The 15452-nt window shown below is 40.9% G+C and overlaps 1 protein-coding gene across 1 annotated transcript in view; it reads left to right on the forward strand.

Moving 5' to 3' along the window:
- Positions 1-15452, forward strand: part of CCDC38 (coiled-coil domain containing 38) — a 53392-nt gene that overhangs the window by 9021 nt on the left and 28919 nt on the right. The window contains exons 3-8 of the mRNA XM_046646262.1: positions 1737-1837; positions 3133-3298; positions 9410-9474; positions 11639-11802; positions 11910-11990; positions 14717-14880. Coding sequence (XP_046502218.1) covers positions 1737-1837; positions 3133-3298; positions 9410-9474; positions 11639-11802; positions 11910-11990; positions 14717-14880 — 741 coding nt within the window. The remainder of the gene's footprint in view (positions 1-1736; positions 1838-3132; positions 3299-9409; positions 9475-11638; positions 11803-11909; positions 11991-14716; positions 14881-15452) is intronic.

Raw genomic sequence — 15452 nt, forward strand, 5'->3', positions numbered from 1 at the left:
ATTGTCAGTTGTTCTTATTGATTTTCGTAATGATTGAATGTACTTCTGTAAATATGGAGATCCCAATTCTGTCAGTTGTATGTAGTGTAAATATCTTTTCTCAGTTTTAACTTATTTTTTCGCTTTATTTGTGGTGTCTTTTAATGAACAAAGTCCTTAAGATAGTCAAATGTATCCATCTTTTCTTCTATAATTAATAGTTTTTCTGTTGTTTAAGAAATCCTCCCCTATCCCAAAACCTAAATGGTATTAACCTATATTCTCATGTTCATGCTGGCTTGACCAGAATCTCGTGGGGTGGGGGACCCCGGGGGAGGGATGATGTGGAACCAGAGTGATTCTATTGGCTCAGGGCCAGACCCACTGAATCTCTTATTTGGAGCTTTTTAGGGAGGTGAAGGTGAGTGAAGGTGGATGCTGGGGGTGGGGAATTTGTCCTCATCCTTTCCCTCTCCCTGATTTAAGGGGTCAGCTCCAAGTTCCCAGTATTCTTGGCTTTAGCTATTGGTATTTAAAGCCAGGATCCCTCAGCCCCCGCCCCCAAGCATTAGAAAGCAAGAAAGAAAAAGAGAAAGGCTTTGTAATTTCAGATTTTATGAATAAAAACAAAAACAAAAAGTGTCTCTCTCTTTGTAGCCAGGCTTCTTTTTTATTAGATGTACAAGTCTGCGATTTTTAGTATATTCGCAGATATGAGCAGCCATCACCACAGTCAATTTGAAAACATTTTCATCACCTCAAAAAGAAGCTTTGCATCCCTTAGGCATCACCCGCATCTCCCATCTCACCTCCAGCCCTAAGAAATCATTAATCTATCTTCTGTCTCCATAGATGTGCCTATTCTGGGCATTTCGTAGAATGTAATGGAATCATAATATGTGGCCTTTTGTGACTGGCTTCTTTCGCTTAATATAATGTTTCTAAGGTTTATTCATGTTATAGTATGTATCATATCTCATTGCTTTTTATGGCTGATTAATATTTTATTGTAAGGATATACCATATTGTTTTTAATCCATTCATCAGTTGATGGATATTTGGGTTGTTCCAACTTTTGACTATTATAAATAATGCTGCTATAAACATTCATGTGCAAGTTTTTGTGTGGACATAATGTTGTCGTTTCTGTTGGATATATACCTAGCAGTGAGTGGCTGGGTCACATGGCAACTCTATGTTCAACTTTTTGAGGAACTCCCAGACTGTTTTCCAATGTGGCTGCACCATTTTGAATTCCCACCAGCAGTGTGTGAGGGTCCAGTTTCTCCACATCCTCATCAACACTTGTTATTATCTTTGACTTTCCCTTTTAAGACTCTCTGGTCTGGCCTGAGGATCTCCCTAAGGGTATTGGTTGTGTCTATTGCTGACAAAATGGTGGTGTAAGGGTAATGGTGGATATGTTTGTAGTGGTGGGAAGAAGCAACATCTTAATGTCTCAAAATATGGTCCCACTATCTTGTAGGAGGCCCCTTATCTATTTACACAGCAAGTATCCACTCACCTCCTGTGAAGCACTGAGCACTGTGCCGGTTGCCATGGGAAACAGAGAGAGGAGCTGTGGCTTCTGTCCCTGAGATCCAGGCCCTGCATCTCTGCCTCAGGCGGGAGGTGAGGATGCCTGTGTCCTCCTCAGAGACCGGAGTATCCCTCTTACTCTACTCTGGCTAGTGGGAGCTTTGCTGTTCTGGTCGACAGAGGAGAGATGACAAAAGTTTTTTTTTTTTTTTGAATAGATAAAGCAAACGATGACTCAGTCAAAAAGGATGGGCCATATAAGATCTTTTTCAAAGATCTCTTTCTTTTCAAAGAAAATGAAATAGCAGCAAAGAAAAAGGTAAGATTTTATTGAAATCCCAATCCCAATTAATGTTAGAATCAGATCCTCTTATCTATCACTTTTACCGTTCTGGGAGATGGTGTCAACACACAGGAGAGGACAGCATCCAGCCTGTGGCAGGGACCTACTATCAATGCCTGTGGGGGGAAGACAGATACACTACAGCCCAGTATGATGGGTACAGTATACCCTACCTCACTGATTCTAATGCCCCCATTTTTTCACATTTTCACATTTCTGCAAGTGAAATCCAGCCTCCATAGATGAGATGTCCTACAGCATTGGCAGTGCATACAATAGTAGTGCATCTTACAATAAATGGCGTCTTAGAGTTGATGAAATACGGTAATAGAGGCACACAAAGGAAATGTAGAGAAAGGGGTGCCCATCTTTGTTGAGGAGAAGAGGGTCGTGGTGGATTGTGTGTGTGTTTGTGTGCATGCGCACAAAGACTTCACTGAGGCGCTAACAGGAGCTGAATTAAGAATAAGTCAATATTTGTCCGATAGATACAGATAAGAGAATGTATATGCGCGTACTAGGGAGGGCAGTGGGGGAAGGAAGAAGGCATAAAAGTGAAGGAAGGGGTGTTATCTAAGAATTAGTTGGTATGAAGCTAGATCAGCGACAAGGCTAACTTTCCAGCTGTGCCTTGCAGTTGATCTGGCTATTTGCACGATCATACTTCACATTACATGGTTCGGATTTCATGACGCTTGCTTTCCTAATTCCCAGAGGTAAAGGTTGATCCAGAATTTTTTAAAAAATCCTAACTAGAATGAGGAAAATATATAGAAATGTCCAATAGCTGGTTCAACTGTAAGATGATGATTTTATGCCCGTGGTCTATAGTTTTATTGAAAGAATCCAAAATTAAATTGAGAAAAGATTCATGAAATTGGAAGCTTGATTTTTTGATGTCTACTGAGGAGGTCCATTTCCTCTCAAGTTTCCAATTCCACAGAACCAATACTTTCAAATCAATGGAATTTCCAAATTAACTGCATTTTGGACAAGATTGTGAAAATAAAACCAGAATAACATTTTCCAGTCTCATGTTTGTGACATACATGCTTAGTAAGGGTTGCACGTTTTCATATTTGAGCTCAGCTTCATACAAGAAGGAATTGAAAACACAGTCCTCCAAAGATAAGAAATTGAGGTTGTTTATTTAATGTATTAGTAATGATAAAAGGACTTTTGCAAATGATATTTTTAATATATGATCACTATTTTAAGGCAACATTATTTTAGTATATTGGAAATTCTTTTAAACTTTTCCACTTGGGCAGGAAAAATTTATGAACCGCAGCATGAAAGTCCACCAAAAGTCTACTTTTTCATCCCGAATGAAGAGTCGTTCACATCTGAGCCAAACAGTATTCTACTCTGAGACAACTGGTGGCTCATTTGAAAAATTTGGGCTAGATCCCACTCTTATTCTCAGATTAACAGAAGGTACGTCTAAGTTACTCTTTGTTTAAAGAACACTGTTTTGAATATTTACTGTTAATGTCAGGGTTGGGGGCTTTTCTGGAGGCGAGCTAAACAAAGCATGCTGTCTCATAATATGGTGAGGGGGGTGTTTGTAAATGGGAGTTGAGAATCAGGAGAAAATCTATTTTAAATAAGAAAACATACTTTTCCAAGAAATAGACTGTTTCTCATTTTCATGGCTCTAAGGAAGAAAGTCACTGCCAAAATGATATAGTATGAAAGGTAATGGCTCTGGCATCTCAACTCAGTTCTAGATGTGGAAATATAGAGACTTTCTAAAGAGAAGTCTTGATTATCTGGGCCATAGAACTCATATATCCAGAATCAGGAAGCTAATAGAATGAAATGTTTGCCTTTTGTTGCAAAGAGGTAAACTTTGTATCAGGTTTTAATGAGCTTTGAAGACAACATGTTAAAATACTACAAGCTAGGGGCCAGCCTGGTGGTGCAGCGGTTAAGTGCGCATGTCCCATTTCTGGCGGCCCCGGTTCACCGGTTCGGGTCCCAGGTGCAGACATGGCACTGCTTGGCACACCATGCTGTGGTAGGCGTCCCGCATATAAAGTGGAGGAAGATGGGCACAGATGTGAGCTCAGGGCCAGTCTTCCTCAGCAAAAAGAGGAGGATTGGCAGCAGTTAGCTCAGGGCTAATCTTCCTAAAAAAAAAAAAAAAAAATACTACAAGCTATTAATTATTGCTCTATGAAAGAGGGCAATCTGGTAATCAAAATGTCACAGGCAATTCCTACTTATCAGATCAAGAAGTGCCTACAAATGAGATAGAAAGCAGTTTGAAGCTAATAAAGTTAAAGTGATTAATGCTAGGATGATGGAGTCATAAAATCTTCCCCCCAAATGAGTCTCGTCCAAATCTTTTAACAAAATATTGAAAAGGAAGGGAGGAAGAGAGGAAGAGTGAGTGTACATCAAGTGCCCAGGATCTGCTGTGGTAACTTAGAAAACATTTCTCTGGCTCCGAAAGTCCAGGCACTTGCCCAAATTGTGAAAAAGAATCTTCAGAGAACGAGAAAACCACTTAGGAAAGAACTCTGGATTCAGTAATTAATGTAGAAAAGGCAAGCCGTGTTAACTTGTTTAGAAGACCTTGGAGGTGCATATTCTGCACTATAATTGTATGGAAAGAGCGGCACATGAGAGCAATGTGGTGGTGTCAGTGACAATACTACTGACAAGGTGTCTCTAGGTTCAGTCTTGGGTCCCATAGTTCACCTCTGTAGAATGGAGAATCCTAAGACATCAATAGCATTTAAAATTATGGGTGATGTGTTTTTTAGAAAGAGTTCTACACAAAGTGGCTGACTTCAAAAATCCTTGCCAGAACTCTAACAGTTCTGAGATAACTAGGAAGGATGGCTTTGCAGATGACCCTATTCGTCACCACTGCTGGTTAATGGAGTTACTGGTCTCTTAAGAGTAAATGACATATGGTAGACTCTTAAAAAGGAAATAGTAAAATTTATCCAAGGCAATTTGGGCTCTGTTGGCAATGGCAATCAGGTTGTTAGTTTCAGCTGATTACATAGAGAAGCAATTTGGACATTTTCGTTTAAAATAAAGAAGTCCCCCTGAGACCCTATTTCCAATCAAGAGTTGATTTGAGTTAAACCCCCATTCCCCAACCTTACGCTGCCTGTCTAAATTCTGATTGAAAACAAGTCTACATGATAGTAAAATGAGAAGAGGCCCCTACCTTGGGAGCGTAGGTAATTTTATTTTTGTGTTTGCAGTAATGGTAAACTGCTAGATCACCATCAAAGACGTTACCCGGGCAGTTGTCACAGGCAGATCAGCTAGGCTACATGACAGAAGGGCCATTTCCACGGTCATGCACCAGGCTTGACTTTGTTTTTGCTCTCAAGGGGCAACCCCTTTGGATGGCTTTGCTCAGCTGCAGTTCTCTATAGATTCAGACCCCTCAGACTGGTCATTACCTCCCCGGGGAGTGATGAGGTGCCTTGGTGTCGAGGAGAACTAGTGCTTTGGGGAGGGCTTTATCATACATGGTCTCTCGGCCAAAAGACCTGCCTGACAGTGAGAAGAGCCGAAGTGGGAAACCCACTATAACCAGTCTATTTAGAGCCGAAGAATAAAATTGCATCAACTCAGCCAGACAGTACCATGTTAAAGGAGCCTGAAATGGTGAGCATGCCTATAATATTTAGTAAATTGACAGTATAGGATTTTTTTGGATATGGAAATTTATTTTGAATTTGACCCATCATAAGTGACCAAATCAAGCTACCGTAAGCACTTTTATTCTTTTTTTCTGTTAAAAATATTTAAGTAAATTGAACCTGAATTGAATCAAGTAAATATGGGAGATTGAGGACCATGTTAAATCACACCATGAGGATGCAATCTGCCAAGTCCATTCTGTGGGAAATTCTCCTGGGAAATTGATCTGCTTTCTTAAACAAATAAATGGCATGGAAAAAAGGTAGTGTCTGTGGGGAGAGGGGGATGGCTGTTTTATAGATAAAAAATTGACTTTAGGAGCCATACCGACCAAATTGATCTTTGTTTAGATTTTAATTTTTTAAATTCTAAAAAGTTCTTTGTAATTAAAAAATTTTGTGTGTGTGTGAGGAAGATAACATGTTTCCAATCCTCCTCTTTTTGCTCGAGGAAGATTGTCGCTGAGCTAACATCTGTGCCAGTCTTCCTCTATTTTATGTGGGATGCCGCCACAGCATGGTTTGACGAGTGGTGCTAGGTCCATGCCTGAGATCCAAACCGGCAAACCCAGGGCCACTGAAGCAGAGCATGCGAACTTAACCACATGCCACTGAGCCAGCCCTTAAAAAGTTATTTTTGAGACAACTAGGGAAATTTGAACCCACACTTGGTGTAAGATGATACTAAGGAATTGTTGATTTTTGTTTGGGATGGTAATAGTACAATGGCTGTGTTTTAAAACTTTTTTATCTGATAGAGTTACATACTAAAGTATTTATGGATGACATGATAACAATGGCTTGGCTTTAAAATATCCAATGAAAGGAAAAATGAGGGGTGGCAATAGATGAAACAAGATTGGTAAAATGTTGGTATTGGGGGCCGGCCCAGTCGCGCAGCGGTTAAGGGTGCACCTTCCACTTTGGCAGCCCAAGGTTTGCCATTTCGGATCCCGGGTGCAGACATGACACTGCTTGGCAAGCCATGCTGTGGGAGGCATCCCACATATAAAGCAGAGGAAGATGGGCACAGATGTGAGCTCAGGGCCAGTCTTCCTCAGCAAAAAGAGGAGGATTGGCAGCAGATGTTAGCTCAGGGCTAATCTTCTTAAAAAAAAAATGTTGGTAATGTTGCAGTAGATGATAGGTACATGGCTGTTCATTTTATGACTCTACTTTTATGCAGGTTGATGATTTCTATACTAAAAAGTCGGGATTGTTTGTTTTTTGCTGAGGAAGATTCACCCTAAGCTGACACCTGTGCCAATCTTCCTCTATTTTGTATGTGGGTTGCCAACACAGTATGGCTGATGAGCGGTCTAGGTCTGCGCCCAGGATCCAAACCTGTGAGCCCTGGGCCGCTGAAGCAGAGCACGCTGAACTTAACCATGAGGCTGCTGTGGGGCCAGCCCCTATACAGTTTTTTTTTTTTTTTTTTAAGATTTTATTATTTCCTTTTTCTCCCCAAAGCCCCCCGGTACATAGTTGTATATTCTTCGTTGTGGGTTCTTCTAGTTGTGGCATGTGGGATGCTGCCTCAGCGTGGTCTGATGAGCAGTGCCATGTCCGCGCCCAGGATTCGAACCAACGAAACACTGGGCCGCCTGCAGCGGAGCGCGCGAACTTAACCACTCGGCCACGGGGCCAGCCCCCCCATAAAGTTTTTTTTAAGTGTTAAAAAGAAAACTGTGTGCTAACTAGGTGCTTATTACTTTCACATATGTTATTTTATTTAATTCTCCACAAAATGCTGTTAGATCTTTGTGCCTCCTCTCCTCATCTGATGAAAATGGCTCAGTGAGGTTGATTCACTTATTTAAGGTCACTACATGGATGCAGAATTCAAACCATTGCCTGTCTGACTCCAAAGCTTGTTGTTTATCTGTCACTCACTGTCATAGAACTATTTATTGATGGTTATAATAATCACTATTGCTATTATTACTGACCTTGAAAAATTAAGTGATTACTCATTCCAGTTGTATTTTTAAAATAATAATACCTAACAGTTACTAAGAAATTACTATGTGTTTTGTAATATATTGCCTCATTTCCTTCTGACAACACTGCTATGGGGTGAAGAGTAATAGTAATGATCTACTTAGGCTAATTTAGGCTATGGTAATAAACCACTCCTCAATTTCAGTGGCTCACAACAACAGAGGTTTATTTCTCATTCAGTTTTCAACTTGGTGCTTTTTTTTTTTTTGAGGAAGATTAGCCCTGAGCTAACATCTGCTGCCAATCCTCCTCTTTTTGCTGAAGAAGACTGGCCCTGAGCTAACATCCGTGCCCATCTTCCTCTACTTTATATGTGGGATGCCTCCTACAGCATGGCTTGCCAAGCAGTGCATAGCTCCACACCTGGGATCCAAACTGGAGAACCCCAGGCCGCTGAAGCAGAAAGTGCGAACTTAACTGCTGCACCACCGGGCCGGCCCCATCAACCCTGTGCTTTTCACTGAGTCCTGCACTGAAGGAACAGCCTCCCCCATTCTTCCGCCCTCTGCTGGAGTTATGGCCGAGGGAGAAAGAGAATCGGTGGTGGTTCTTAAAACTTCTGCATGGAAGCAACATAGCTCACTTCCACTTCCATTCCATGAGCCAAATCAAGTCAATTGTCAAGCCTGATATTAACGGGGGTGGGGTGAGGGAGACAATCTTCTTCCAGAGAGGGGCAGAAAACATTTGGGCACAACAATAGAATCTACCACAATTAGTATCCTCACTTTACAGACAAGGAAACCGAGGCTTGGAGAGGGTGAGTAATTTGCGCACGTTCCCACAGCTAGTAAGAAGTGGAGGCCGAACACAACCGCAAGAAGCCTGGGGGGGCCTCTTCATGCAGCACAGGCTTCCTGGTTATTTGGAAAATACTATTTAATCTCTACTTCTATTTATATTTACATCGTTATTAAGAGGTTTTTATTCTATATCACATTCTGTTGGAATTCCATGAAGCAAACATTGTTGAAATGTAGCCTATGTATTTTTCCAGAATGAAGAAACCTTGAAAGTAAATTTGGGGGCCAGCCCGGGGGTGCAGCGGTTAAGTTCTCACATTCTGTTTTGGTGGCCCGGGGTTTGCCGGTTCAGATCCAGGGTGTGGACATGGCACTGCTTATCAAGCCATGCTGTGGCAGGCGTCCCACATATAAAGTAGAGGAAGATGGGCACGGATGTTAGCTCAGGGCCAGTCTTCCTCAGCAAAAAGAGGAGGATTGGTGGCAGATGTTAGCCCAGAGCTAATCTTCCTCAAAAGAAAAAAAAAAATTAGTGCTTTATGTTGTCTTTATCAGGTCTTTGATTACTTAAAAACAAAAAAAGAAAGGAAACTTGGGTCTTTTCTATTGCTAGATGGTAAAGCTAGTTGTCATCTTTTCTTTTCCTGCCATAAATTTGGTTTGTGATCCCCAAACATATTGTTAGGACTTCAGTTTTATGTCTAGATTGGCTAAAATGTTAAGATTGAAAACAGTTCCGTCTTATTTAGCACAGGCTCAGGAGTCATATGCCCTTTGTGCCACTTGTTCGCTGTGTGATCTTAGACAAACATCTTGACACCCCTGAGCTTCAGGACCTCACATACAGAATGGGGATAGTAATCACTACCTTTGTGGGATTATTGTTAGGACTAATTGAAATGATTTAAAGTGTGTAATAAAGTTCCTGGAGTATGATGGACACAAAATAAATCATAGTTATTATTTTTAATTAGTTTTTGAGTGTTTAGGAAAAAAGTTGATCTGGAGTTATAGTATTTTTTTTAAGTCAGATACATATGGCATGCAATAATTTAATTACATAGCTTTTATTTTATACAACATCTTTGAGGGATAATGAACTAAATCTAAGTCTATTTCAATTTTCTTTAAAGGTTCAGACACAAAAAGGACTATCAACGAATTTATTACTGATCAGAGAAACAGGTTTCTGCTTGAGGTAATAGTTTCTTTCTTCCATTAGCCAAACAGAACACTGCTTGCACAGCATTACCAAATTTTCACCTTGACATTTTATTTTTCCATTTCATGCCCCAGGTCTATTGTCCTGCCTATTCTCTCCTTCCGTCAGGCTTCTGTCCCCATCATTCCACCTAAACTCCTTTTGTCAAGGTCACCAATGACCCTCCTATTGCCAAATTCAACTTGTCCTTTCAAGTCTTCCTTGTACGTACCTTTCAGCAGCAGCTGGCTCACTGGATCACTGCCTCTTTCTTGGAATACTTTCTTCAGCTGGTTTCCGGGACCCACTCTTTCTTGGTTCTTCCACATCACTGGCTGCTCACTCCTGCACAGTTTCCTTTTCTGGTTCCTCTTCTGCCTGATCTCCAAATGTTGGAACACTCACTCCTCACCCTGCGCTCTGTCTGCCCTCCTCCAGGCCCCTGGCTTTAAATTCCCCTTCCATTTTAACAACTTCCACATTTATTTCTCTAGCCTGATTCTCTTCCCTGAACTCTGGACTCACAAATGCCACTGTAGTTCTTAACATCTGCACTTAGGTCCTCAATAGGCATCTCAGACTTGGCATTTCCAAAACTTTGCCCCTGCTAGACTCTGCCTTACCCTGAAAATCTGCAGCTCAGGTAGTGCGCCCTCTCTCGGTAGATAGCAGTTCCAGTTCTCCAAGTGCCTAGGCCAAAAGTGTGGCAGTTCTCCCCAACTCCTCCTCCCCACAATCCACATTCAAATACTTTCAAGTACATTTTTTCCAAATATATCCATAATCACACTGCTTGTCACGATCTCCGCTGCTGCCCTGTATGCAGTCCCGTATCACCAGCATCTTTTGCATGAATTATTGTTATGACTTCTAAAACTGGTCTCCTGCTTCCATTTGCTCCCTACAGTCCGTCTGTCCTCCACACAGCAGTAGGAGTGTCTTCTCCACACATGCCCCTCCTCTGCTGAAGACCTCTGGTGACTTATCTGGTCCCCAGCTCTCTCTTTTTGACCTAATTCCTAGGACTCTGCCCCCTGGCTCACTCTGCTCCAGCCACGCGGCCTCCTTGCTGTTCCTGGGACACATCATCTTGCTCTTGCCTCAGGGCCTTTGCACGGAGGCTCTGCCTTCTGGGAGGAACATTCTCCCTCAGATATGTGCGTGATTTGCTCCCTACTTCCTTCTAGTCTCTGTTGAATTTCCACCACATCAGGGAGGCTTTCCTTGGCTAAACATAATGGCAACCCCCTGCCCTTGCCAACTGGACTGCTTAGCCCCTGACTTAATCCACTCCTCCTCTACTAGAATGTATACCTCATAAAAGCAATTTTGTTTATTTTGTGCATGGCTCTGTTAGGACTACCTAAAACAGTCCTGGCATATGGTAGGCACTCAATAAATACTTGGTGAATAAAGTAATCAATGAAATTTTTTTAATTTTAAACTTGGCATATCTAATTATTGGTTGTTGTTTTGTTAAAATTATCTCATTTCCATATTTTTAATTCATATGTATTATAATGTATGTAGCTTTGTTTATTTATAATTTATTTTTCATGCGTGGCATTAAAAAACCCAAGTGGATTCTTATATCCTGTGCTAAAAAAATAGAAACTAGGTGTCAGAGTTGTAGTTGGGTATCTACACAGGGCTCCTTGAGGCTGGACACACACTCCACCCTGGTTTGGAGGAATGAGTGCGTCCTCGGCACAGCAGCGCTGGAACCCGTTCTCCCGTGGTCCTTCCTGTTGGAGGAGCCCTGTGGCTGCAGACAGCCCAGTGTCCCAATGCCCAGAAAGTAATGGAGGGACACCGTGCTAATACCAGGTGGATCTGATATGTAGCTTTTATTTAGGATAGAGCCTGAGGGCATATGTAGCTATTTTTGATATGTTGGGCACAGCCGTTTTGGAACAATATTGAGCCTCTTCATAAAAGTGGAAGAGAGGAATTAGTCTCCCTTCTAACTATCCCCCAAATAAAATTCCTTCATGAAATAAAGGCCGTAGCCCGAAGTTTTGGCATACTATTATTTCTAAGACATATGATCACTTACTATGCAAGTTTTTTCCTTTTATTATGAGACTGTTGAAATGTACTAGAGATGTGCTAGAAATGTGGAATAATGTTCTTGATGCGTTTCTATTTTCAATATTCCTAGTTTGCTTTGTTAACCAAAAGAAATACAATTAAAAGTCTTGAAGAACACATAGCAACGAAGGAAAAGCAACTCATGAAAGCAGAAAACAAGCTTCAAGAAGACGCAATGGCCTTCGAAGAGTTCCTTCGAGAAAATGACCAGAGATCTGTAGATGCTCTTAAAATGTTCGTTGTCTCATTCTGACCCAATTGCTTTTTTCCTTTGTCTTTCTTCTTTTTAGTTTCTCAGAACACAACACTAAACAAACTAACAAATCTCTGTTACTTTTCAGTGCAGCACAAGAAACTATAAACAAACTCCAAATGACAGCAGAACTAAAAAAGGCAAGTATGGAGATACAAGCAGTGAAAAGGTGAGGCCAGGGCACCATCTTTCCTTATCAAATGCCCATGTCCATTGAAGACTGAAGTGGGAATAATGCTTATCAGTTGACGATTTCATAGGATGACCACGTTTTTAAAATAAGTAATCTGTTGATCAGGGATCGTCTCTGCCCGGGTATCAGGACAGCACAGCAACCTCTGGCTGAAAAGCTTCTCGAACTCATCAATATAGGAGCCAGGAAATTAGTTGAAAAGAAGCCAGCCAATGCTGGGAGTAAACAAGAAATTATTTTCTAAGTGTCCTTTTTCTTTTCTTAGGCACATCTCTTCCCACATTTTTCTTTTTTTTAAAGATTGGCACCTGAGCTAACAACTGTTGCCAATCTTCCTTTTTTTTTTCTGCTTCTTCTCCCAAAATACCCCCAGTTCATAGTTGTATATTTTAATTGTGGGTCCTTGTAGTTGTGGCATGTGGGATGCCACCTCAGCGTGGCCTGACGTGCGGTGCCATGTCCTCGCCCAGGATCTGAACCAGTGAAACCCTGGGCCTCCGACGCGGAACATGTGAACTTAACCACTTTGCCAGGGGGCTGGCCCCCTCTTCCCACATTTTAACTTCTCTGAAATTGGGATTCATTTCACAATCATCTTACAATTATAATGGCAGTATATTTTTATATTTATACTTACCTATCATGTTGAACCTAGTATTGGTATAAAAAGCCGGGATCTCTAAGGACTAAAATTACAAGAGCAGGAATTGGGATACAATTATTGTACCACCTGCCCCTCTTTTCTTTCAAACCTGGATGTTTTCTTCTATGGTCGAGTGTATCTCAATTGACCTAATTTTATATATCAAGAGAAGCTTCCTTCCTCCCTCTTCATCCTTAAACAGTAATTGCATGATCCAGGAGACACTGCCGTCTGGTATCAAGTCATGCTAAAACTTGCTTTTTCTTTGGGAGGACTTGATGTCTAGCTCTCCTCCAAAACCCAGTCCTAGACTTACATCCTAGACTTCTTGGGGAGGACGACAGTTTGTCTGAAATGCAGCAAATGAACTGGATGGTAGTTTCCCTGAAATCAGTTGCTACTAACAGAATGTGTTTCAAACACATCCTGGCTACAGCAGCCTCTTCTATTTTAGGGGTCTAAAGTTGAAGGTGCTCCAAGATGGAGAATTCCCCTTCCTCGCTTGCTGATGTCATCAGAAGATTCTGTTCTATCTATTTGTAGAACCAGAGTAGCAGGGGGCTGGCCCCGTGGCCGAGTGGTTAAGCTCGCGTGCTCTGCTGCAGGCGGCCCAGTGTTTCGTTGGTTCGAATCCTGGGCGTGGACATGGCACCGCTCATCAAACCATGCTGAGGCAGCGTCCCACATGCCACAACTAGACGGACCCACAATGAAGAATATACACCTATGTACCGGGGGGCCCTGGGGAGAAAAAGGAAAAAAATAAAATCTTAAAAAGAAAAAGAACTAGAGTAGCAGCCCCTATGTTTGCATAAAGTACCGTAGTTATGCACAATGGCTGCCCGGTTAGACCCTCCAAACAGCCTTGCTGAAGAGAATGTGCTTATTGTTTATGTGCCTCATCACCTTAGAAAGGTGCGAAAGGTAATGAAAAACAAGAAGCTAACAGCAAGGGGTGCAAGCTCCTGCTGTTTATTTCCCTCTTCTCTCTTTATGGGCTTGAGATGGCCCAAGGAGGTCCTCCACTGCAGGGAGGGCTGGAAATCTGTTTACAAAGGGGAAGGGAGCTTGTTCTGAAGCTTTTGCTTGGAAGCTGTGCAATTCTAGCCATTTTAACCCATTTTTTTGAGGCACATCTGGGAGGATTTCAATCTAAAAATAAAGTGGTGGTAGAACGAGGGGCTCCCGACATCTTTCGACTAGTGATAAATGAGCCAGCCATTTACTGATGCTTGAACAGCACTCTCACACCAGGGCTTGAGGCAGTCTCTGACTGAAAGAGATATTGAAGCTGAAGATAGGATATAGAAGTACTATTGATAAGGGTATTAATGAGGATATGAATAAAGGAGGCTCTGAAAGGTAAGGGCAGAGCTGCCTTTCACAAGGACTTTCATTGCTATTTGAAACATTCCTTCTGGGTCCACTTTGTAACATGACCATGGGAAAGCAATGTGAGGCTGGGAAAAGACTTTCAGTCCACGTCACTGGGTGTGGTTGGTGAGAGCTTGGGTATCTGAGCCAGACAGACCCAGGTTTGTGTGCCGGCTCCGCCATTCCCTAGACAGGTGACTTTGCAAGTCATTTATTTCTTCTTCCAAAAGATGGGAATAATAATACTGACTGTAAAGTGCTGTACTGAGTATGAAATGGTATCTGCGTGTGTCTTGCATATTGCCCGGTACATAGTACGTGCTCATGGAGTGTTAGTTTCCGTTCTTCTCCTGACATAAGTACCATCTTTTGCTACCTTCTAATTCCTCCCTATGTCTACAATATTTCCCTCAGAAATAAGTAGAGTAAAACTGTCATCAGTCTATTGTATGTGTGCATATCTTTGGGCATGTTTTATTCAAATAGCATTCCTACAGGATTCTTTTTGCTCAGCTCATATCTTACTGATGCCCATGTTTTTATGGCCATATTTACAATTTTTTCTTAAGTAAATATTATTCAAATACATAATGAGAGAGAATGAATTTTGTAAAACCTTTTTTTAAAGCAATGAATATGCTTTCACACAGGTATACCTAATCACATTTTTGTTTCTTTTGAGCAGTGAAATGGCAAAAACAGAATTCCTCCTTAGAGAGTATATGAAATATGGATTTTTTCTGCTGAAATTGTCTCCAAAACATTGGCAAATCCAGCAAAAGATGAAAAGGGTCCAGGTGTCAAAGAGTAAAGAAAATATGAATGTCACTCTTCCAAAAATATTAACAAGTAAGTCACATATTCTTAATTTCAATTGAGTAAATATCCCACATTATAAGATAGTCTGCTTCAATGTTTGATTATTTATTAAATAGTCAGAATTTCTAATTCAAGAAGAATCTGAATAAGGACTCTTACTATCTCTGATATTATATATTGTTAATTTGGAAACAGGTTAATTTCAGATATAAAGCAATAAAAATACATACATGGAAAAATAGAAAATATATTATTTGCAGATGATGTGATAGCATACCTAGAAACATGCTCCCCAATAAAAAACCTGAAAAACTATTTTATTTTATTTTATTAAAGCATTCTGTAGAGTAAATGGACACAAAGTCAAATACACTTTATTAAGCTAAATAAACCAACTTTATTACTTAGAAAATATATAAGGAAATCAAATCCAAGACAGCAACAATAACCTTAATTGTGTGACCTGGAGATTTGACAAATTAGAGAAATATATCGTTTTTAGATAGGAATACTGATACTGTAAAGCTGCCAATTTTTCTAAAATTAATGTACAAGTTTTATGGAATTGTTACAAATGTTACCAAAATTTTGTCTAGGAGTTG

The sequence above is a fragment of the Equus quagga genome, chromosome 19 (genome assembly GCF_021613505.1).
Source record: "Equus quagga isolate Etosha38 chromosome 19, UCLA_HA_Equagga_1.0, whole genome shotgun sequence".
NCBI classification, from domain to species: Eukaryota; Metazoa; Chordata; class Mammalia; order Perissodactyla; family Equidae; genus Equus; species Equus quagga.